The sequence below is a fragment of the Crotalus tigris genome, unplaced genomic scaffold (genome assembly GCF_016545835.1).
Source record: "Crotalus tigris isolate CLP2741 ecotype Arizona unplaced genomic scaffold, ASM1654583v1 scf7180000017551.9496454, whole genome shotgun sequence".
NCBI classification, from domain to species: Eukaryota; Metazoa; Chordata; class Lepidosauria; order Squamata; family Viperidae; genus Crotalus; species Crotalus tigris.
Genome location: NW_024096469.1, coordinates 5,916,580 through 5,941,999, shown reverse-complemented (window position 1 = coordinate 5,941,999; position 25,420 = coordinate 5,916,580). Strand labels below are relative to the sequence as shown.

At 44.1% G+C, this 25,420-nt stretch overlaps 2 protein-coding genes across 6 annotated transcripts in view; one reads left to right on the top strand and one right to left on the bottom strand.

Annotated features, from left to right (window-relative positions):
* Positions 1-9,527, top strand: part of RBFOX3 (RNA binding fox-1 homolog 3) — a 488,491-nt gene extending 478,964 nt beyond the window's left edge. For both annotated transcript variants that reach the window (XM_039345373.1, XM_039345472.1), the window contains exon 12: positions 8,160-9,527. In XM_039345373.1, the coding sequence (XP_039201307.1) occupies positions 8,160-8,183 (24 nt within the window). In that variant the 3' untranslated portion in view covers positions 8,184-9,527. The remainder of the gene's footprint in view (positions 1-8,159) is intronic.
* On the bottom strand, positions 29-24,750 carry ENGASE (endo-beta-N-acetylglucosaminidase). Of its 4 annotated transcripts, XR_005556935.1 has the most exons (15): positions 24,581-24,750; positions 19,115-19,191; positions 18,819-19,020; positions 17,593-17,741; positions 16,589-16,746; positions 13,737-13,885; positions 12,652-12,817; positions 12,271-12,374; positions 11,925-12,033; positions 11,053-11,237; positions 6,535-6,686; positions 6,299-6,404; positions 5,612-5,726; positions 4,452-4,942; positions 29-2,514 (listed from the first exon to the last, which is right to left on the bottom strand). XR_005556935.1 is itself a non-coding variant. In XM_039345322.1 (14 exons), exons 1-14 carry the CDS (start codon positions 24,697-24,699, stop codon positions 4,508-4,510), a joined length of 2,226 nt encoding a protein of 741 aa, XP_039201256.1. In that variant the 5' UTR covers positions 24,700-24,750; the 3' UTR covers positions 4,041-4,507. The 4 variants fall into 4 exon arrangements, 3 of the variants coding, with proteins under 3 accessions (XP_039201256.1, XP_039201267.1, XP_039201276.1); XM_039345322.1 differs by lacking the exon at positions 29-2,514 and having other exon boundaries at positions 4,041-4,942; XM_039345333.1 differs by lacking the exon at positions 29-2,514 and having other exon boundaries at positions 4,041-4,942; positions 6,299-6,401.
* Positions 24,751-25,420: the final 670 nt, after the last annotated feature.

Here is a 25,420-nt window from a genome sequence, read left to right as displayed (position 1 = left end):
CATCATGGCCAGCTCGCCACGGCCAATTTGCTGCAGCCAATTCACTGCACCAGCTCACCATGGGACAATTTGCCATGGCCAACTTGCTGCGGGAATTACACTAATATCTAAGAAATTGTGGAATAGAGTCATTAAAGAAAGGATGCCAAAGGAGGGACAAAATGAAACGTCAACGACAAAAATTAAAATATTTTTTAAATTATTTTAAATAATTACATTGAATTGTCTTGCAGCAAGTTATCCCATGGTAAGTTGGCTGTGGCAAGTTGACCGTGGCAAGTTGGCCATGGTGAGTTGGCTGCAATGAGTTGTCCCATTCTGGCTCTAGGAAGATATGGATGTATGATAAAAATCTTAGACAAGAGAAAACCAGGGACAGAAGGCAAATCTTTTCTAGTAGGCAGCACAAGAAATCTTGCAGGGAACGAGTTCCTGTGCCCAAAATTAACATCCAGAAGAACATTTCTGGCTAACTTGTCAAGGCCACCCAATCGTCTTGCTGCATCCTTTTTCTTTCCCTTCAATTTAATTCAGGTCATTGACTCAGCTTTGACCCAACTCATTTTGCTAATTTTACTGCAACCCTCTTGGGCTGGACAGAGCAGAGAAGCACTGATTGGATGCTCCGAAGCATTGGATGTATGAGCTGTCCCTTTTAAAAAAATCCCTCTTCTAAGCACTGTGGATAGACACCTTTTTTGCATCTCTCCCAACTAATTAGGGCAGAAGACCAAGAGGGACCAGAAGGGAGATTGGGTCTCTAATTCTCTTGGATTGAGAAAATCCAATTTGCCTATTGGGGAAATGACCTTGCTTGCATTTGCTGAATAAGGAGAAACATTCCCCCCATTAGGCTTGAACACTAGGACCAATGGTCTGGGAGCACACAAACATACAACACAACATCCCATGCTTCCTCTGTGTCTGCTGCCCATCTCCAAGATAGGCGGGAAAAGGCATTGGCAACCCCAGGTCATTGCACTGCAAGTATCCTAAAGGAAGTGCAGTTCCATCAGACATTCATAATATCTTGTATCCCTTCATAGCATTGACTATGCATCGATCAGTTGGTTATATATTGACTGAATTATATAGTTCCCATAAATAGTATTTATTTCCTTCTATACCTTAGACTCCTATCATTTCTGTCACCTCCACATAAGTATCTGAAAGAATTGGGGTGTGGGGTGAGCTGGGCAGTAAGGTCAAGATGGCAACCACAACTGCACAATTGAAACCCTACTCGCTTGTGTGTGTGGTATGACCTCACCCCTGCCCTGCAGTCACTGCTGACCTCCAGCTGTAAATCTGTCTTCCTATGGAAATCATCTCAGTCTGAATCAATTCCTATCACTCTGAAAGTGCCTGGAAGTTGCAAGTCGTGCAAAATGGGATTAGAAAACTGGTGCAAGTTACAAAGATCACATAATGTCACCTTGCATGGAGACATCTGCACTAGTGATCTGTTACTGGGCCCAATTTCAGGCGCTAACACTGATGGCTAAGAAATCCAATTCTTTCCTTGCCCAGCTGTGCAGATCTGCAGGAAAAGCCCTTTTGAAGGGACATTTTTAATTGCCTTGAAAGCTTATCAGAGTAGAAAGAGCTGGTGTAAAGCAAATAATCAGATGGGGCCATAGATGTGGAGGATGTTCAGTACCCACCAGCTTCAGTCAGCATGATTAGTGGAGAGCTAAGTGAGAATTGTACTTTAAAAATAAATACTCAGAACCCAAGTAGATGGAGAAGGCTGCCATCCACGTCCACAGGACAGACCCAGTGGATTTGTACAAGAACTTCTCGTCATAAATGCTGCCTCCATCAATTAATGAAGATGTGCCACTGGAGGGAGAGGACAGGACAGGAAAGAGGAAACATTAGAGATAAAAACAGCGTCTTCACTGCCTGAAATAAGGGCTGAGCAACATGGGCGCCTTGGTGCATAAAGTGAAAAAGAGCAAAATCCAAAACCGAGAGAAAATGTCATGAGTCCATCCCTATGCCAGGGCCGACATTTTTCAAAATGTCAATTTCTTGCTCTCGTTGCATTCATGCCCATCTGACCAGCACCGGCAGCGTAAATGTCGCTGTATCAATTTCCTTTGCCTTGAGCCATAGCCACATGTGGAGACTGGCCTGTGCAGCAAAGAACTGAGAGATCCCCATGTGTGCCGTGCTTGGCCAAACTCCCAGCTGCTAATTGCCTGCATGCCAGACTGCGAAGGAATAATTGCGGCTATCAATTCTCTTGCCAAGCGCTGCATCAGGAATTCAGAAAGGGAGTGTGTTGGTGGTTTTGCGCAAAAGCAGGACGAGAGGGACTCCCCACATAACCAGATCAGACCAGACCAGGAGAAGCAGGAAATTGCATGGCCCATTCTCTGGCCCTTCCGTAAGAGTTTAAAGGCAACACCCCCTTCAAACTGAGCTCAACTCCACGAATCTGTCCCTGTAGTCTCCTCAGCAGCAGTCCAGAAATGGTTGACCATGGTCTTCTCCCAGGTGCTCACCCATCTACGGGCAAAATGGGAAAATAAAAGTATGCCTATTACAGCAAATGGGGCAGAAATTAGTGCTGCCACACAGGTGCTGTAACGGAGTGTTGGCGCTTCTCATGCAGCCTCCTTCTCATTCAGATCAGACACGGCTTCCTGTAAATCTCACTGCCTAAGCTGCAGTGGAGCCAAGCACACAGCCAAAGCGAGCCACAACAAATCATTTCACCTGAGAGGTTTCTTCTGAAACAAATAGTATTGTCAGCTCTTGCCAAAGATGCCAAGGGACCAGAACAAAAATTGTACAACGTTCTGGAAGTGCAATGACTTAGGTTAACTTTAATTCTGAAAGCTGCAGTGCCACAAATGGCTCAGCGGCCCCTTTTCGCCCTCATTGCCTCGGCTGCGCAGCTGCTCAGTGTCAGTTGCAGCTTGTGTTTTGCTCTGCACACAGCCCCCCCCCCGTTTTCTTTACATGGCCCTGCCTTTAATTTTAGCTAAATCAGGAAATTGGCCTCCACCACTTTCCGCAAGGGGAAAGGAAAAAAAAAAACTTTATTTAACATTTTTAAATTGCTCTTCTCCCCCCCCCCCCGAGATAAGGGGCTGATCATTAAGCAAAACTTTGAACTCTACTGCACTCTATTTTCTGTAAACCCAAACTCTTAAAATGCACAAAAATGCTGTTGGTATTTTTAGATTTTGTATGCTTTCCTAATAATCCTAGGGAAGAAAGCACAATTATTTTTTGAGTATCGGTGAAAAAGGATAAAATCGAAAGACAGAAATTTTACTGCAATATTAATAGTTGCGGCAACCGCAACAAATGCCATGAAAGCACAATGCAGTTATGAATACGAAATTGAATTAGAATTTAAAAGTTAGCAAGTTTGCTTCTGCAGCAGCACAGTGGAAATCCAACATTTGACCTTAGTATTCAGGGAACCATAGGATTAATCCTGTTGAAGAAATAACAGGTCTCATAATGTACTATTTAGCCTTTACATATTTAGAGTTGCATTCAGTACTAAGTTGCAAATTGCCATGTATCCCTAAGAGAAAATCCCTATTGATTGCTGTAGTCCAGTATCACCAGAACCCAAGCAGATTCCATGGCAAAGAATACTGCATAGTGCACCAAGTCCAGAGGACATCCCCCCCCACTCCCAACCTACTATAGCAGTGTTTCTCAACCTTGACAATTTTAAGGCATGTGGACTTCAACTCCCAGAATTCCACAGCCAGCAATGCTGGCTGTGGAATTCTGGGAGTTGAAGTCCACATGCCTTAAAATTGTCAAGGTTGAGAAACACTGTACTATAGAGACGCATAGTAAAATGCCCGGGGGTGTCTCTGCCATCTTCCCCTTTCATTATTTACAGGCAACAGAGTTGCTGCGAAGTGGTTTCTAGGGGTTGAGAGGAAGCACAAGTTTAAGGCTCTCTGGGTCAACTTATGCAGAAATACAGAATCGATGCTGGCTGGGGAATTCTGGAAGTTGAAGTCCACCCATCTTAAAGTTATTGAGGATGAGAAACACTGTTCTGCAGTATTGGTTATTTATTTAAAAAAACTGAAATTTTCTCACATCCTCCTATTTCATTTGAGTCTAAAGTTCCCTGTTGATGAGAGCTAATGATTTTCCCTCTCTACTCATTAAAGGGATCCAACTGAAAGCAGATTTGACAATTGCCACCTGTTTCCATCTTAATGACACCGCTATTTGTAACTGTGCAGGGAACGGATGTTTATATTTTAAAAGCAAGGTCTGTAGGCTACGCTGTCCATTAATAAATCTGTTTTGAGCATTAATTCCCTGCCAAGTACACAGGATCCGTGTACATCCAAATATCTTTGGCTCTTGAATGTCAATTCTGTAAGACCATAGGACCATGCCCTGAGAGAAGAAACTCTCATAATGAAAGCAACAAACAGGCTTTATTAAAAGGATGTCACCTTGTGCACCTCTTAGCCTTAGTTTATGATGGGTGAAGCTTCTGTCTACGTTATGTTCACGGGCCCGGGTGTGGGTGTGCGGAAAGTGTGGCAGCGTTCACTGGTAGCTTTGGGTTAGAGTACACAAAGGTGAGTTTTCCCCACATGGCAGAATCAACGTTGCTCCCATCATTAGGGACTGGCTCCACCAGGAGCTCCAGGCGGCATGAGGACATAGTTTGAGGGTTAGGCACTGCTAGCTGAGTCACGCGGTACAGGCAGCCATGTGCTTCCCCAAGCAGGAGAAGAGGCAGTTCAGAGTCTCTGACACACGAACCACTCCGGTGATGCACACGGAAGCAGGTGGCCTTGCTGGAAGGATACGTCCAACTCAAAGTGAAACTGACAGAGAGGTGCTCAGCTGAAGGACGGTGCCAGTGGACATGGGAGGCATCCATGGGCAACATGGAACTGGTTTCATTGGGAGTGGACAGGGAGGCAGCATCCAGCATCTATAAGAAAAAGCACACGGTAGTTATAAAAAGGGAAGGAAATGGTCACCAAGCAAATTGGATAGATTCATAGCAGAGGACTGGAAAGCAGTGAGGAAATGAAGGGATAAAGAGGCGCCCTTAGGTAGCCTGGATCAAATAATCGTTGCCTCAAAGTTTCTCCTCAGAATAAGTGCTTGGAGGATCTGGCACAGTCTGTATTGATGGGGGTGGGGTGGGGAGGCAATGAAGGGATTAAAGTCTCAAGAGCACCTGGTGGTATCGACCAGCCTGAGCAAACATAAGATAGAATAACTTTGGTATAAACACCAAGAAGGGTACTGGACAAAGCAGCTGGGATGGCAACTTTTCAGCCATTCTGATGAGAAGCAAAAGCCTACTGTGAAGCAACCACTGGTTTAAAGAACAAGGGCCAGGCTGTAGAGCAGGGGTAGTCAACCTTGGCTCTTTTATGACTCGTGGACTTTAACTCCCAGAATTGAAGTCCTCCCAGAATTCCTGGCTCAGGAATTCTGGGAGTTGAAGTCCACGAGTCATAAAAGAGCCAAGGTTGACTACCCCTGCTGTAGAGTATCTCCCAGCTATATTGGATAACTGAGTCGCTGACCACCCACCCTGCTTTGAAAGCTGTTCATGGCAGTTCCCAATTGCTTTCCATGATTTCCTTACCCAGATCTTGCCCAGGCGGCATGTGAAGGGCATCTCCTCCTGTCCAGGTTGACGACGGGACACAGTGAGGGAGAGTTCATCCAGGAAGCAATTCCGAAGCTCCAATTCATAGCATCTAGCAAGAGAGTAATAGGAAAGTGAGACACAGTGGCTGGCATGCTATTACTAAGTCCATCCTGACTGTCCACAATGCTTTCTATGGCCAGGCACACAAGGCTAACCTTTTGATACTTCTTTCCATCATCCACATGCATAGTGCTGAATGGGTAAAGATGACAACAGGATCCTCTCTACAGGGGAGCATATGCTATAATGCCATAGAACAGCGTTTCTCAACATTTGTGTGACGGCAACCCCCGTCACACAAACGTGCCGCGCATGCGCGCCGCCCCATGTGCGGGGCCGCCCATGCGCGACGCGCATGCGCGGGGCGCCCCATGCATGGCACGCATGCGCGCCGTGCCGTGCATGCGCGCCACCGCCCCGAGGGGGGGAAATGGCGGATCACATTGTTTGGCGACCCCCGTAAAATGGTCAATCGACCCCAAATGGGGTCGCGACCCATAGGTTGAGAACCGCTGCCATAGAACAAGGGGAGAGCCGTGACAATAGCTGCTGCCACATATGAAACAATTTCATTGGAGAAAATGAGTGGAGACAACATTCTCTCATTTAGGATTCACTCACCGATTTTGCCAGCCATGTTCCCCACACTGCTCACATCCTCTGAGAAACTGGGCGAGGCCAGGAGGAGGCGTATGAAGCAGGGAGGGCGTATGTCGTGTTGGTTCTGCTGCGGAAGAAACATCCAATAGAGCAGAGGAAAGAGAAGTGAGCCAGCAAACCTGGGAACGACATCTGCTAGGCCACTTTAAGGACGCTGCAAGCATCCATGCAAGGAGTCCCAAAACAAAAAGCCTTACCCAATAAAGTAGAGGCCCCCCTGTCAGGGCGTGACCATGATTCTCGGGTGGTGAGCAGTGGTGCCAGAGCCGTGGCTTGAAGATGGGACTCGTGTTTAAAAATCAAGACCAGGAATAACCGCGAGGGTGCTGGCATCTGGAATGAGAATAGCCTGGTAACCCCCAAGCCCCAGACAGGGAGAGAGACAGAGAATACACCGTCACTGCCAACTCTGGGCCATAAAGCAGCACAGCACTATCTGAAAATGAAAAGGTCTTGAGGACCCAGACCAATGAGCTCGACCTCACCTGCCCACTTTGCACAAGGGAAAGGATAACACAATGGGCTCTGATGAGCAATGGAGGGAAGGGCCATACAGTTGACCATACGATTTCTGAAGCAGAGAGCTGAAATTAAAAAGGCCTCTACAACTACCAAGATGATTCTATAGGTAGCCTGGCTCCATGCCATCTAGGGCTTTATAGGTCATAGCCAACACCTCCAATATGCTTTGCAACAACCACATCAAACTCTTGGTTCACCCTTGGACATTACACTCTTTGAGACATAGTCACTTTATTTTGCCTATAAAGAATCCTTGTTTAGTTTCACCCAGTACTTTCTGAAGTTTTAATTAAAACATCCTCATTAGAAGTGGGTATGTCTAGTTTAACGAAGAGAAGGACAAGAGGGGACATGATAGCAGTATTCCATATCTCAGGGGTTGCCATAAAGAAGAGGGAATTAAGCTATTTTCCAAGGCGCCTGAAGGCAGGACAAGAAGCAACGGGTCGAAACTAATCAAGGAGAGAAGCAACCTAGAACTAAGGAGAAACTTCCTGACAGTGAGAACAATTAATCAGTGGAACAGCCTGCCTCCAGAAGCAGTAAATGCTCCAACACTGGAAGTTTTTAAGAAGAGACTGGACAGCCACTTGTCCGAAATGGTGTAGGGTTTCCTGCCCAAGCAGGGGGTTGGACTAGATGACCTCCAAGGTCCCTTCCAACTTTACTACTATTATTATGCCCACCCCAATTTTTCATTGGACAGCTGCTCTTCATTCCCTTCCATTTCTCTCTGTCTCTCTCCCCCTTTCCCTCCACCAGGAGTTGAGTCTATGTCTTCCCCCACCAGATTACAGGAGTTTTTTGGAAACTGCTGCTGTAGCTAAAGACCTGGGGGAAAATTGGAACTTTCATTATATATGTTGATTGCAGCAAGATATATATGCAAAAAGGGAATGATACATCAATTCCCACTAATTGGGTATAAGTAAAAAGTTGAGATTGTAATTCTATTTATACTTTACTAAGTTGGAACATCTTATTTTTTAATTTGTTTCTCCTTTACCCCCTCCCCATTTTCCTATTATCTTTATCTCTGTTTGTATTTTATATAAACTTAATAAAAATGTATTAAAAATGATGGAAACTGCTGCTGTGTTTTATGAGGGTGTTAATCTACTCCTGGCCAGATCAAACACAACTGTGCCAATTTCTCCACTCCCCATATAATCAAATCAGAGTTTGCATTCATGTTTATTTTTCTTGTTTTTGTTATTCATGTCAGCCCCACCTTCTATGATCAAATCTATCCTGGGATCTCCACAGAATGAGAACTAATCCAACTTTATCCTCTCTTCAGAGCAAGAACAGACTCTCAGCCTGAGGCATCCTGGACCAAAAAGTGCTTTGAGGGAGAAAGAGAATGAGACATTTTCCACAGAGAACACTCCAAATTCTCTGTTCAGCAGCCAGAAAGGAGACACTCCACAGAACACACCCTGGCCTTGTAAACTCAAGACAACACAAGAGACTCTTTCTCAACAGGTGGCTCGTAGGCTTGGCTAGGACCATGCATACAGCCAATTCAAGGGATTAAGGGCAGCTCAGACAACATAGCAAAAGAATGTTTCTCAATAGATTCTAAAAATGCACGAACAAAACAGTGAGGAAATAATCTCTCTCGGGGGTTGCTCCATCTGCTTGTTCTTTGTGATCAGGGGCACTTCAAAATTTGCAGGGTGAAGAGAAATCTACACAAACTTCTCCCAAACATCTGACCTTCTAAGGTTTGTTTTAACTGGGATGCACACTAGCTCAGAACCGTAATAATATCTGAGATCCTAACAAAGACGCTTTTTGATTGCTTGATAAAAGAGCATTTTGTGGCTGAGCAGGCAAAGCACCACTGGTGTGTTTTTCATTCAGAAAGCCTGGAGAAACGTCTGCCCCAATGTTGTCTTTGCGCCTCCATACTTTGATGGGAACACAGTCGATAAGGAAAGTGGCTTCCTCTCCTCATTTTGAAACAACTGGTCCCATCACTTCCTCTCCCCCTGCTGCCACCTTAGTTCGGATTTACCAGGTTGCTGATGGGAGAGCCAGAGTTACAGCATGGTGTACTTGAGGCAGCTCCATCAGTCAAAGGAATGTATCCAGCAGTGAGGAATCCCGGCAATGGGCCCCAGGGGAGCCCAGCTCTTCTATGATTGCCCACTTCTTCCTTAAGCCTCAAAAAGGGTGAAAAATATGAATTCTTCGCCTTTTCTAGTTGTGGGAATACAGGTAGTCCTCGACTTACAACCTTTCACTCAGTGACCATATGAAGTTGCATGGCACTGAAAAGGTGACTTATAACCATTTTCCACACTTGTGACCACTGCAGCATTCCCCCAGGGTCACGTGATCAAAATTCAGGTGTGGGGCAACTGGCACGTATTTATGACGGTTGCACTTTCCCATAGTCATGTGATCACCATTTTTAACCTTCCAGCCACCTTTCAACAAGCAAAGTCAATGGGGGAAGTCAGCTTTGCTTAGTGACCGCATGACTCACCTAGCAACTGCATGATTTACTAAACTGTGGGGAAAAGGAGCAAAACTCAACAACTCTTGCTTATTACCTTTAAAGCCCTATATGGCTCAGGGCCAGGCTATTTGCGAGACCGCCTACTACCTCATAGTTCCCTTTGTCCGGTTAGATCCCACAGGCTGGGCCTCCTTCAGGTCCCGTCGGCCAAGCAGTGCCATTTGGCGGGGCCGCGGAGGGCTTTCTCTGTGATGGCGCCCACCTCTTGTAACCAGCTCCCCCCGGAGATTAGGACCGCTCCCACCCTGTTGGTTTTCCGTAAGCTGCTTAAGACCTGGCTTTTCCGGCAGGCCTGGGGTTTATAAAATCTGACCCCTGGATGACTGTTCTTGTACTGTTTGTTTTGTTATGTTTTATGGTGTTTTTATTGTTAGCCGCCCAGAGTCCTCTGGGAGTGGGGCGGCTTATAAATTTTAAAAATAAAATAACAATAAAATAAATAAATAAAATAATGAAAATTTGGGGCTCAGTTGCGACTGTAAGTCGAGAAGCACCCTCTCCTGCTGCCTGTGTAAGGTGCTCTCAAAGAAACGGTGGGATCAGCAGCTCTAAGAAAGGCAGGCAGTCCTGCCCTTGACTGCACTGGCATAGAATTTATCTTTGAGCAGCCATCAATCACGTTTGCCAACTTGAAGCAGACTTAGCTAGTTGGAAACAAAGAGAGAAGCCCGAAGACTTACACTGGGGAGCACCACTCCCTTCTTCTGTAATCTAAAGTAGGTGTGTGCGGATAAGCAGTGGCATGATAGAACACTGACAGGACCGTTAAACATTTTGACGACCTATGAGAGGTAATATTCTAAGGGACACACATCAAAAGCTGCTTCAGCAGGAGGCCATTTATAGTCAGGAGCCCCCTTGGTTATCATACTCGGCCTACATGGTTCGTTGCATTGCTGTCCTGAAAATGCTATACTTTGGAAAAAAGGACAAGGCGTCTCTCGTGGATTCTGCTTAGCTAGCACCCCTGAGGTCGCCCTCTCCATCACTATCTCTAAGACTCAAAGAAGAAGGCCAAAGTAAGGAGTCTTATTTAATGGTGTAGGCTCACCCTGTCTTTTGCAGTCCTGCCTACTTAGGCTTCAAATAGAGGAGATGCCTTTGAGTTTCCAGAGGAAATGACAGCAGACCTTTGGGGCTCTTGAGGGAAGGAGCACAGACAACAGGTGAGCATCTGGTCTTCCTCACAGGTGTTCGACAACATAAAAGCCTTCTGGAATCACTGGTCATAATTTAATGCAGAAACTCTGAGTTGGAAATGTTTCGTTTTTAGAGCCCAGAAAGAGGATGGCAGGCAAGGAGGTGCTGCCCTTGAACTTCCTTTCTTCAGTAAGGGCCGTGCAGATGGCATCTCTTCCACAAACCACAATCATGACTATTGGCTGACTGGTTGCAGAAAATTGGTTTTTCATCCACCTCGGCCCTCCTCTGACAGAGAGCTTGGTTTTTGAGTGGATCGCCCTATGCCGTTCTCGCCACTCCACAGTTGCATTGCTGAGAGGGGATGACTCTTTTGTAGAGCTGCACCCCTGAGCTTAAGGGATCGTGTAGGAGGGAAGAGTGCCCAGAAAGAGAGAGAAGGACTTCCGGGACTGATCTTGTAATTCCAATTGGAGAGTATTAGGTTTGAGAAAGGTATAAATGTTACCTGGGATTTTGCACTCACCTGGTTGTGACATCCTCAGCCTTGGCTGGGATGGCCCCTTCCAGCAGCAAGGAGCTGCCTCCACACCAGGCTTCCTGCAGGCAGCACCGGGTCCGCACCCAGCCCCTGTCAGGCATTCTGTGGCTGCCATATATTGGCTGGATCTCTTGAGCACTTAGGTTGTACCACGGCTCTGTCCTTGTCTCCTGAGCAAAGAAAAGAGCCACTGCAGGCTGAGTTGGGCCAGCTCGATTTACACAGCATGTTTCCCACAGTAAGGACTGCTCTTGCACATCTAAGGGCCATTTGCATTGGGAGCCCCCAAACATTTTAGTAGCCTTTGAAGATGTGACTTTCAGTACATATGCCCTTTTTTCCTGGCCCAAAAGCAGCACACCTTCAACACCAGACCCCCACTTTCATTTTCTAATAAATAAGCCTTTCCAAAAGGAATGAAAATACAAAGAGGTTCTCTCCAGATCAGCAAGCACTGACACCCATCATTTTCAAAGGGGTGGGTGGAAATGGCTATTCTAAAGGCTGTCTCATTTTCTATTATAAGACACAGAAAGGCTGAAATCCTAGAGCAACTCTCATGGAGCTCAAGGAAAGCTGTTGGAAAATAAGTCTGCAAGGGAGAGTCCTAGAAAAAGATTCAAGACCAATAACTAGTCACAGAACTCCTTTGCAAAAAGTCTCCTACAATCCTCTATGGTATTTGGAAGACAGCGATGGCCTTAATCTCTGTATGAGACCACTAACTAGCCAGGCGATCGTGAAAGATTAGTTCTGGCCCTGAGAGGATTATGCCACAAGGAGAAGGGCTGGCACTGCCCACTCATTCCCAGCTCCATTCATCCTCCCCAAAGTGTCCCTCTTCCATGTGCTCCTACCTGTCCATGACTGAAGTGTCGATTACCCGCACCCAGATTGAAGCTGGTGCAAAAGGGGAGGGAGACAATGTGGTGAATAGATAGTAGCTTTGACAGCAGGGCCCAGAATCTATGAAGAGGAAAGAAGGTGTCACGGGAACAGTCTTTGCATAACCTCACAAGCCCAGAATCCACCACATCAAGAACCCAAGGTGGCAAAGAAGAGAGAAAGGACTACATCTCCATCAGCCTGAAAGTTTTCTTCTGTTAGGCCTGCACAGCCCAGAGCCCCAAAGAGATGATCTGCTCATTGGGGGGTTCCTGAAGTCCATCCCTAGAAGGAAGTCCTTCCCCGCATAGGCCTTACTTATCCTCGTTGTTCAAGAAATCTCTTGGGCCCAGGTGCTCGTATACCCAGCCAGGTGCAAAGAGGGCTACCGAAAGACCCTGCTCTCGAATCATCTGCAGTGACTGAAGAAACACAAGGAATACAAGAATCACCATTTTTCTACTGTAGGGATTTAGAGCATGGCTGGTTTGGGGCTTCTAGGAAAATAGTTCCCTTCCCCAAGGACAAATATTTTGGCAGCTGTCCTAAGAGGGTCATTTATGCCAAGCGTGACAGGCTTTTGCCTCTTGGTGGCCCTCAGAGAGAACCAGAATAAATACTGCAGAGTGATCTGTTGCACCTGGCATAGCCAATGCCTGCAAGGCAGACTCCTGTTGTTCAGGGTGCCCGCCAGCCTACCTTCTTGGTATCAAAGCCGCTGCTCACAACATTGCCTCGTCCAAACACATCAACCCCCACATAGACATCAGTCTGCCGGCTACTGGCTGCCTCTCTAGTTCGCAGCAGATGTTCCTCTCTCCAGTTGTAATTGGTGAAAAAGCCATCACAAACATCAAAATAAACTCTGCAAATGCACAAGGAAGGGAGGCAAATTACAGCCAGTCTTGCCAACTAAGGCATAGAGCCATTTAGGGGTCTCCAGGAAAACTCCCCATGTCTTTTCATTTATTATGCCCAGAAAGCTCCAGCACAATTTTCTCTATCCTGAAGCTTTCCAGATTTATCTACAAATCCAGCTTGAATAGCCACTTTCTATGATTTCCAATACAAACCAATCTGGGCAGCATCAGACTGGGAATATATTTTTCACCTTCATGATTTTTGTAGCCCAAATCTGCGAATTTCTTTACTGAAGAAATGATGGCCAAGGCCAACACCCCCCCCCCAAAAAAATCCACTGGCTAATTCCACAGTGCTTTGTTCATTCCCAAATGAATATGAGTGCCCCTTTCGCCGCCGCCCCCCGCTCCCCACCCACCTCTCCCAGGATTTGGGAGGGCAGACCATCATGCATTAAGCCCCAATGATTAGAACAAGTCCCCTATGACTTTCACCAGCTTTTTGAGTCCTTACTAAGCACAGGACTTAATTTATAGGGCTTGCACATTTAAGGTTTGGATTGACATTCATATTTTGGTCTTCTTTTAAAGAACAAAATTAATCTCCTGCTCCATTTTCAGAACAACCTTACCAACTTGTTTGGTTAGAAGGTAGATATTTGCCCAAAGCAGTTTCATGTTAACAATCCACTTACTGCCTCTTATAAGTGCCACCGCATTCCATGTGGTGCAATTATTGACTTTACGACTATGCTGCCACCATTGTGTGACCAGTATTTCAAGAAGATGCTATATGAGGATGGAAGTTCAGTAGGGTTACACAAAGTACTTTTAACTTGGATGCCCTGCTTGCCTTCCTCTTCTCGGCTTTTTGGAGAGAAAGAGAGAGAGAGAGATCGGAAAGGAAGTTAATAAAGAACTCACTTGTTTTGTTCATTGAGCTCGTTCTGCCACTTGAGCTCTCCATTCTTCAGGACACTGTCATACCACAACACTTGTCCTCCAGGTACCAGTCTGTGCACCTCGGCTGTCAGTTGTTGTAAGAAATGGGGCAATTTCTGAGCTATCAAAACCTGCCAGGAAAGTTAAAACACAGTCACTCTGCTTTGCAAACATCAATCAATCATATCCTGCAGTTTTCAAACTGTGGATTGCAACAGAACCCCATTACCTTCCTACAGAAAACTATGTCCATCGTTTGTAGGAGTTTTTCTTAAACTTTTAAAGTCCATGGAATATCAGACAATCTATACAATTTTAATGGGGAACATTTATGACTGTTTCTTTAAAGAAAAGAAAAGGGAGTAATGAAATAAAGCACAGTTTATGACCTTGCATCCAACAACATTATTTCATCAATACATGGCAAGAGATTTATTCAAGCCTTAAAAATGACAGAAAGTTCAGTCTACTTTAATATTTCTTTTTAATTATAGCGAATGCTGAAAATCAGTTTTAAGCGACTTTTCACATAAAATATCTTTGGGAGGATGGAACTACCCTCCAAAAGTCTTCTAGTAAAGAATATTCAGATTTCTGTGTGACTGAAAGATATCTACCCCCTTCTCTTTATTTAAAGTAGGGAAGGGATATGGCTAAGGAAATAGAATGGATCCTAAATTTATATATTTATATTTGGATGAGAATCGTGGAGTCAGATATTCAAATTGTTTGGAGAACATTAATGTATTGCGGAAAATAGTTTAAGAAGCAGTGCTACACAGAATACATGAATATGTAAAATGCATTCCATTCCATTCACCATGGAGGTTTGTTTTGATCCAAACCATCTCCATTAAAGGAAAAGACTTCTCATGAATGAGGCGAAAGGAATTTTCCTGGCTTGCGCAAGAAGGTGTCTATAGTCAGTAGACTTTTTAAAAAAGAAAATTAATGAAAATTGAATGGAATAATTGTCAGCTGATGCCTGAAAAAAGGCAAATAATACCCCTAAAGCAGGGGTGTCAAACTGCCGGCCCACAGGCCGGTTTCATCATACCGAAGCCGTGCCCATCCCATTGCTGGCAATGCAAGAGTCGCGATACATCGCGACACGTCAAGTGACGTGGCGAGTTTGACACCCGTGCCCTAAAGCAAGCTGGAGAGGTGTCCTCATTACTTCATGGGTGGAAAAAAATATATCTCAGATTTAAAGAAGCACCTCTAGAGATTTGATCTAAATGAGGAATGCATAGCTCCTCACAATCACCACACACAGGACTTGTTTGTTTGGTACCTTTAAAACACTTTTAAAATTTGCCACCAAAATGCCATTTTTAATTACACAGGATAAGAAAATTCTTGAATTTATGGGGAGTAAACATATTAATCAAATGTAATTATATTGATATTTAATTAAATCTCAGCATAATCAAACCAAGTTTTGGACTTGGCCCCTTCATCTTTGTTCTGACTATCTCTGCTTTTGAGAAAAAGAATATCAATGGCCAAATATCTGCTTTCCCCTTTCTAAATATGGGTCCTCTGATTTAAATTCAGAAACTTCTCTTGTGATTTTATCAAAACTTTGCTTCAGCAAAGCAGCAAATAATGAAGCAGCATTTTGCCTGTTGATACACTGTTCCCTTTCTGGGATGTCCATGGGAAGGGGGTATCAAGAAATTCAAAATTGCGACCACACCTATGTGATTGATGTTTGCTCACTTCAATCATTTAGTCACAGTTGGCATCTAAAGTTTTTTAACTGCCCTCTGCAAACAAGCCTAACTTCTTTAGTCTGACAGATGGATAGCGACACAACTTCATTCCACACTCTTGTCCGCCCACAAGACTTCCACTCTGGAGGAATCTCATTCCACTTCTTTACATCTTTCCTCTTGATTGTCATTTTTCCCGAACCCAATATCATCTGCCTTGCTGTCCTCAATATTGCTCTACTTGTGAGTATCAGTTTTTGGTTTCTATTAGGATGTCTTTCCCTCTGGAACATTTAATCCCCCCCCCCCTCCCCAAGATTCAGTGACCCCCAATCTTGCTGGCCTTCAATTAGGCTTCAAAGACTGGCTTCTCCCCAGACAACCCCACTGGGTCAAGCCAGTGGATGAGCCCATCTGAAATGGTTTTGAGCTGAATGATTGTGAATTGGCTTCAATTGTATCAGGTCTTTTTTTGTTGTTGTTGTTACTACAAGTTGGAGGACAAATTGGCTGCTCCCCTTTATCTCTTGCAGACATCAGGATCTTTAAAGAATCACGGCTGGAGCTGACAAAAGAATGTATCTACTCTATACAAAATGCATCTATGGTTGTTTTAATATACACATTATGCCCATAGGAATGCAGATCCTATAAGTTTCAGGAACAACTGTGAGGCTCCATCCTGGCTTAAGCCTAGCATCGATCTAGGTGTATAGCAGTGGTTCTCAACCTTTTTAATGCCGCGACCCCCAACCAGTCATAAGTCGAGGACTACTCAACCGGTCGTAAGTCGGGGACTACTCAACTGGTGCAGCACCGTTTGCAGAATGGGACTTTTGGCAGGCTCAGCAGGGCAGAGACAGCCTGGACAATTCCTATTGGCTTTTGAAAGCCAATAAAATTAGACTCTATTCAAGAGAGTCTATTCTATTGGCTTTCAAAAGCCAATAGAATAAAAGGGAGTAGCACAGCTAAGGAAAAGGGGGGGAAAAAATGGCGGACTGCGTTGTTTGGCGACCCCCGTGAAATGGTCGTTTGACCCCAAATGGGGTCCCGACCCACAGGTTGAGAACCACTGGTGTATAGGGAGAGGACAACTAGGAACCAACTGTGACTTACATGCAAAGAGTTTTCAATGTTGACCAACCAGCCATCAAAACGATAAAATTCTGCGATTGCAGCCAGCTGCTTAGCCACTGCAAGATAGGCTTCCTCCTCGCCTGCCAGAAATGATTCGCACGTCTTCTCTCCCTCTATCCACTCTGTGATGAACGTTCCTGCAAGCAGGAGAGGCAACACAGGAGACACTGACTCTCTTAGCTTTTGTCTGCTTCAAAATCTCTCTGACCAGGCCAGTAGGAAGTTAGCACTGATCCTAAAGAAGGAATATCAATCAAGGAGGTTAAAGAAGAAAATAAGAGAACCAGATCCAGTATTTTGCTTCCCACCGGGGGCCAATTAAATGCTTCTGGGAAATCCACAGAACATAAAACTGACACCAAGCTAAATGTCAGAAAAATCAGAAATAGTCTTTGCCATTAAGCAAAGCCAAAAAAGAGGGACAGTATCGGAGGCATTAAGAAGCCATACCACAATTCCTGGGATTGCAAACTATTCCCTATGGAGAGTAATCCAATTTGCTTTTATTATTTTTTAAATTGCATAAATAATAATTATAGATACAAAATGGGAGCTTTTTTCCCTGGGAGTTCAAGTTATCTCCTCTCATTTTATCCCAGTAGCTCTCAGATTGGGTTGATAGAATAACAGGTCTTGAGACACCCGGTGAGTTTCTGTGGCTGAAGAGGGGCTTGAATTCAGGACTAACCAGACCTAACCCAGGACTTTGACCAGGGCCAATGACAGTTCCTATGTTTTGCAGGAACTTCCAGAAAGAGGAAAGAGTAATAGGAATACAATCATCTAGCAACAGATAACAGCACAATGCAAAGTACACAATTAATGGCAGGAGAGTGATTCCATTGTTCCAGAATAAAGCCCTCCATCTCAGAAGGAAGGACAGGGAAGATTCCAGAACATGAGCACTTCCTTACTGCATGCGCTAAATATGTCATTTTCAGAGAAGGGCTCCACTCAGGCCATTCACCATCTCTTAAACCTACCTAGCATGAGGACGCCGTTGCGGTGAGCAGCGTTAGTCCACACCACTGGAGGGATGGTGACCAAGTGATGACTGAAGTAAACAAAAATGTCAATGTAGCACCAGTGGTAAAACACGTACGGGTCACGTACCTTTACGCCTTGGATGAACCTGCAGAGGCATTGGGGGCAGGGGGGAAACAGAAAGAGAGAAACTTAGCAAAAGTCCAAAGGGATGCAGTGCATTCAGCTTTACACCCCCATAGGCCAAACTTACTCTGAGTATTTTATCAGTCTGTTCAGGCTACTCAAACCAGCCAAAGCTGTTTATCATTTATTTTACTCCACCTGAAGCAAGGGGGAGGGCTAGTTCTCATACTCCCTTAAGAGATTTTAGATTAACAACTGGATTTCTCCTGATAATTGCAGAAGCCAAATTTAATTCCCTGTTCCCTTTTAAAGCAAGCATTCCAAAGCCAATTTCAAGCAGTACAAGAAGCCAATAAAACAGGAGATTGTTTTGAATGACACATAATACAGCTAACGAAACTGCTTGGGGACCAGATCCCTTGAGTGGAGCACAGATGCCAGAAAGCAGACTGGGGAGGGGAGGGGAGGGAGGACAAAACTCTTGAATCATTTTTGCACCTCACTGTACTTTTCACCATAGATCATTCCAGACTGGAGAACCCCCACAAATACCTCTACAAAGTTACAGCCCTGGGGCAGGGGTGTTTCACAGATTTTTTTCTTAATACAAAACCTACTTGCTATTTACCTCAGCCATCCCCACAATTGCCTTGCAGATGTATGGAGTTCAGCACCTGGAATTCCTAGGCCAACATGACATACCTGAACATTCTTGGAATTGAAATTGAGGATGTGCATAGGAAGATGTCAGGCTGGGAAAGACTAACCGACATCACCACTGATGTCACACATAGTTTGGTTTTAAAAATGTCACCTGGGAAGCCTTTATCCAAACCTCTGCCTGAACACTCCTCCTGCACATTCCATTTTCAATATGAAAGTATAATATTCTGTGGGACCATTGTATCAATTATAAGACTATAAGATTATATGAAATGCTTTGATGAATCTTGGTTTGAATGCTTCATCTGGCCACCCCAACTAACCAGGAATCCCTGGCAGGTGACATATGAAATCCTATCCAGGATAGCCAGGAGGTACGGAATGGTCCCAGCAACTTTAGCAGAGAATCAGTTACAAAGCCTTCTTTGTTCTCCACCTGTCTTCAAGATAGCCTCCCCTCATGTCATGGCAGACCAGTGTACGGGGCCGGTGGCTGTCAAGAGGGGGCTGGCGTTTAGCCAATGGTTCAGTAGACACATTGAAAGCATCATCCTTGGTGGGTTTCCAAGCAAGCAGCTCTTCCAATCCAGAGAGGTAGAAGCTGATTGGTTCAGTGGTTTGCCTGTCATATTGCCTGGCTGGAAAGAGAAGGTCAGAGGTTATGGCTTCAGGCAGAGAAGTATTCTGGTTCCCTGGGAATGAGAGTGCAAGCCACCCAACAGCAAATCGTACCAGGGAGTGGATCAGGAGCAAAATTGACCACTCTATGGAGAACAGAAGATCTTTGGCTTTCCATATCCCGCTGCAAACTGAAAAATAAGGGGAAAAAATCAGAAGGATCATAGAAATATAGAACTGGAAATAATCTCAGAGGTCATCTATTCCAGCTCCCTGCTTAAGACAGACACCTCTCCATCTTTCGGTTTGAAGACTTCATTTAAAAGTCTAGATGTTCATTAGAGGAACATCATACCCACTGGCAGCCTCTTCCATTGGCTGACACTCTTAACAAAAGGAATACCTAATCTGAATTTACTTCCATGAAGTTTCAACACATTGGTTCTGATCCTGCCCTCTAGGCCAGTGTTTCCCAAACTTGACAATTTTAAGGCATGAGGACTTCAACTCCCAGAATTCCACAGCCAGCAACGCTCTGTTCCCATTAATACATCCCAAAAGAGCAAATTGTCTTTCTAAAAGTTCCCCTCCTCGCCCCACAAATATTCTTCATACTATGGGAAGACAACTTTATTACATAAATGGCCATATTTATTTCTCTACATTCAACACATTGCATCCAGACACATTCAATAATATGTGCCTGGGTGCAAACAAAACAGTACAGAATCATCAAACAGAAAAATATGCACAAACCTCCTTATTAGTTAAAAAACCATTTCTCTCAATACAGAGATATAGAGATAGCCTGTATGAACAAATATTTGACTGTCACTGAGAAGACACCAAACCAGGCAACTTTCTTGGTGAAGAACTTGATGAACAAAGTATTTCCAGTAAAATGCTATAAAAAAGACTGAGTGTCTGCCCGGTGATATTCTTATCTGAAGGATTTAAATGAATAGGAACATATTTTCTGCAGAGATTTAGATTCTGAAAAGACTGCAATAGAATTTGGCCTACTAGAGAGACCAATTATAAACGGAGTTCAGTTCTTTAGCAATGTGACCCTGATGTAGGCAAAGATTTTGCCAATGAACTCAGGCCCTTACTTGCACCTCCAATCTCTAATCAGGGTCATGTCCCTGCTTGCACATAGCCGTGGCACAATCATTCTTGGCTAGAGGAATGAAGAAAACTTCATGGACCTGTCCACAAGGTCACCAGGATTCAAGTTCAACCTGAAGAAAACTATGCCACTTTAAAAATATCAACCAGCTGAACTGTGTTCATTATTTACATAGCTTGCTGTATAAACCCATCAAGCAATCTACAAAGTAGCATCAGCAAAAACAATTAGTATATTTTTGCCAGAAAGCAACAAGGGTGTGGTAGCTTTGTGGTCACCATTTCAAACTCAACTGGATGAAGACTTTAGGTTTTTTTTTAATGTAAATAACAAGTGGAAGGAAAGAGTACCACTCATTAGCACTCAATCAGATTGGCACACTAGCACTTACACTGTAGCTGTGTGGCCTCTTCTGCTTTGGTGTAAGGCTGAAATAGCGTAACAGCAAAATGATGGGAAGGAGAGAAATTCTAAAGAAAAGTAATCTCTCCCATGAAATGATTCCATGCCTTATCTTGGTTCTGATTCTTCCTGACTTTGTTAAACTTGTGTTATAGCAGTTAATTAAATAGTATAAGTGAACATTAATACAAATATTAAATTATATATAAATATTCAATCATGTACTGATAAAGAATACTTGTAGCTCAGTGTTGAAATGAGATGTCCTTGGTGCTCTCTGAGCTTGGTTGTTTTCTTGCAGACATTTCAGTGCTGATGAAGCTTCCTAGTTTGGGTAATGAAATGCCTGTAAGAAACAACCAAGCTGAGAGAGTACCATGGACCCCTCATTAAATTTTATATCAAAAATATAAATGAAGATAATTATTAAAATGAATAAATTTACTAAATTTGTGTTATATTATTAAGAGGAGGTACCCAGAGATGAGAGATTCTAGGACCAGACTTCTACCCCTTTGGGCTGTGGTGCTACCCAGGTTAACCAGGTGATGTCAAAACATCAAGGAAGGCAAGGCTTTAATTGTGCAGTTCTGACACCAGACTGACTTTTTTTTTTTTTTAACTTTTCCCTGCAGAGACCCCTGATACCATGATTGGTATATATTTTGCTTTGCAGCTAGTAATGTGTTAAAGGAGGGCAGCAGAACTAAACCAATTACTTTGTGGATGCCATGACAGAGTCAGGATAAGAATCAAGAGTAGGAACAGAAGATTTCAGGTCAAAGCTGGTTTCGGCTGACTCAGAATGCTTTAATTTTGTGGTAGGCAAGTCCTACTTCATCATCCCCGGATTCTGCAATTCCACTATTCTTGGAATGCAATTCCACTTGTTTCCAATGTTGGGATGCTAAGATGATAATCTCTGCAGAGTTTCCTGCAAAGCTGTCCTGCAGGAGTTCATGCAGATCTCGCTTTCATCTGTATAAATAAGGGTGATACAGGTAGTCCTTGACTTATGACCACAATTGGAACCAGAATGTGTGTTGCTAAGCCACACAGAGTTGTACCTGATTTTATTACTTTTTTTGACAGGGTGTTAAGTGAATCACTGCAGTTGTTAAATAAATCGTGTGGCTGTTAAGAGAATCCAGTTTCCTCCACTGATTTTGTGGCTAGGAAGGTCACAAATGGTGATCACATGAACCTGAGATGCAGTAACTGTTATAAATACATTGTCAAATTTTGATCAGGTGGCCATGGAGATACTATGATGGTTGTTAAGTGTGAGGGTTGGTCATGAGTACTTCAAATGGTCGCTGAACAAATGGCTGTAAGTTGAGGATTACCTATATGGATAAATCCTGCTGATTAAGGATATGTAGACTTACTGGTTAAGCCACCCTAAATGTGTGAGGGGGAAGTTCCATTTGATCCTCCCAACAACAAGGTATGGCTGCCATTATTACAACATCAAGGTTTCCCTTAATATTGTTAGGAATAAAATTTTAGAATAAAAAGTAAAGTTAAGTGACACGTACTCTGTAAAATTTCTACACATAGACTGTAAGATTTCTACACAAAATATCTACACGTAGACTGCAAGATTTCTACACAATTTCTACATATACACGTACCTTGTAAAATTTCTACATGTAGGCTATAGGATTTCCACACTGAGCTGTAGGATTTCATGATAAAGTACATATAAGGGAATAGGTGAAGCAAAGTAGTAAGGGGCAGGGATAATGTATTTTGTTTAGGTGGCTCTGATAAGATTGTAACCTCAGAAGAGGGGCCAAGGCGTCGGGATAGAATGTATATAATATGTGTTTTCACTGTGACTAGGTGTGGCTCAAATATTTATTTGGAGTCCACCACGCTTTGCAAACCGTTATAGCCAATAAATCTCTGTCTAATTTCAACTTGCTGTTTGGTGTTATTCAATGGGCTAGAATTTCTACCAACACACCTACAAAGTTACATTGGGTGGGTGTAAAAAGGGTTCTCAGATATTTAAAGGGAACCATAAATTTGGATCTTCAAATACAGATTACTGAGGAATTGAAATTAAAGTGTTATGTCGATAGTGACTATCCAAATGACATAAACACAAGGAAATCAAGTTCTGGGATTATAATATTATTTGGAGGGACTCTGATTGGATGGAAGTCCAGAAAACAAACAACTGTTGCTATTTCAACAGCGGAAGCAGAGTTTATTGCTTTATCTGAATTGTGTTCTGAAGTAACATGGTATGTACAGTTGTTGCAAGATTTAAATATTAATGTAAAATAATCTGTAAAGGTACCGTATATGCCGGCGTACAAGGCGTCCTGGCGTATAAGATGACCCCCGTCTTTATCGCTGAGCCGCATTCCTAGAACGTCGTCTTATACGTCAGAAACTACCAGTATTTCCGGCGTATAAGACGACTCGGCGTATAAGACGACCCCCATCTTTGGCGCCGATTTTAGCGCTCGCAGAAGTCGCCTTATACGCTAGCATATATGGTATTTGAAGACAATGCTGCCTGTATAAAAATGGCAACTGATGACAGGGTGAAGAACAGAAGTAAACATGTAGACATTAAGTATTGTAATGTCAGGGAAGCTGTAAAAGGAAAATTGATTAGTTTACATCATTGTTGTTCTGAGGATAATTTGGCAGACATGATGACTAAACCATTGGCTGGTGTTCACTATGGAGAATGTATTAAGTCAATAGATCTGATGTCTCTTCCTGTCATGAAGGGAGGAGTGTTGGAATATTCATGAGCAGGAAGAGTCATGTGGTAACTCAGTCAGCCAATATGAAAAAAGTGCTACTGAGTCTATGCAAAAGGTATTGAGTTAGAAGCTGAATTTTCAGTCTCAGGTTTGTCTCTGTATCTCTCTGTAAGAAGTCTTCATTGAGCTATGTTGCTGTAAAGAAGAATGTATGGTATTGTAAATATTTTGATATGAATATAAAGAAATTTATTTGAATCAGCTAAATGCAGTCAACTGTGAGAGCTTCTGATTTATTTTTCACCAACAGAGAAATTAAAATTCTCTAACAAAATGGTTGCTGAACAAATGGTTGTAAGTTGAGGATTGCCTATATGGACAAATCCTGCGGATTAAGGATATGTAGACTTACTGGTTAAGCCACCCTAAATGTGTGAGGGGGAAGCTCCATTTGATCCTCCCAACAATAAGGTATGGCTGCCATTATTACAACATCAAGGTTTCCCTTAATATTGCCTCAAATTCTGAAAAGGATTCGGATCCCTTTGAACCAGGTTAGATCTGGCTTTTCTAGAAACCATAGGATGCTAAGGGCATGGCAAGACTTTATGGGAAATCCAAGGTTCATGCGAAGCAGATTCAGACATATTCCCCATCCCCAGGCAAGGCTGCTTTCCTATGGTAGCAAGGCCCTCAGCCTAGCTGGGAAAATGAAGGAGATGCATGCAACACATTAGGAGGTCACCAAGTGAGGGGAAGCAGAGTTATGCCAAGGGACCTGCTCATTCACAGCTCCCATCAAAGCTTAATCTGGAAATTCAGGATTCCCAAGTGACAGGAGCCTGCTTCCAGATAAGGGAAATAACATAAACCAAGAGATGCAGAGTTGAGAGAAACTTCTAACCTATCTCTGAAAACTCCAGGCTTGCTTTCAGAGTTCAGCTCTGCCTCCGAGAACCCATTTTCCAGCCCAAAGTTGGAAGGGCTAAAAAGGGAGCTTCCAATTAGCCAGTGAAGCTCGCCAAGCAAGCCACCTACTTTGGGGAGAAGGGGAATGCCACGAGGGAGCGCGCAAAGACCACTAAAACTCCTCTTTGGAATCTTGGGCAACACCACATTACCATTTGCCACTACTACGGTATTCGTGCAATCGAGCTGTGGCAGAACCTTGAGTGAGAAGCCGGCATACCCTCTGAGCGTGTGCAGAATGTCCTTCAGAGCAACAACCATCATTCCGGCGACACGCTTCCATCAGCACTCGCTTCAGGCTGCCCCGTTATATGCCCCCATCGCACCCCCGCCCGGCTCCCATTCCTTCCTTACCTCAGCCCAGGCCTGAAGCGCCCCTTGGTGGAAGCCTGGTCCTCTTCCAGCCCGCGCCCACTCTCTTCCTGGGCGCGCTTGGCCCCTCTCTTCCTCCCGTCCAGCTCAGCGCCTTCCATTGCTGCCTCTCTCTCGCGGCTTCCTTCTCCTCCTCGTCACATGGAGCCACCTCCGATTCCCAGCCAATCCTCGCAGCCGCTCGACGTCTTTGCCGCGAAGGCAGCAGTAGCAGCTCCGGCTGTCCAGTTAACCAGATCGAGGGAGGGAAGTTAGGCGGCTGCTGTAATCCAGAACAAGGGTGCTTTTACAGTCAGCTACGAACGACCTTTTTCCTGGAAAGAGGAAGACGTGGGCCGCTCTTGGAGGAAAGGAAACCACGCCTTCCTATTAAAATTCCCTCCAGAATTAATTATAAGAGAGGCAATTGGGACAAAGGAAAGCGCACTCTGCCTATTCTCAGAGGCTCTCTCTCTTATCAGACTTGTGAAGTAATTTCAGGGGTTGAGTCTCGGCTGCCGAAAACTTGGGGGGGGGTGTTGGTCACATGGGGAACTCTCCTGAGCGTCAGGCCGATGGGTAGATGTACTTTCCTCTTAATTCTGCTCGACGGACTATCCTTCGGAAGCTTTGTACAATAATGTCCGAATAAAACGCTTCATCTCTGGGACAAGCAGGCAGGCAGGCGAGCCTGTCATAGCATCGCTCATAGCAGCAGGGTCGATAGCCATTTGCGTATGGTTCGAGGAATGTGGTTGTCGTACAGCACTTTAGCTATAGATATCAGATACAAGCATTTAATAAAGTACATAAACATTTAATAAATGAAATAGTGTATTGAAG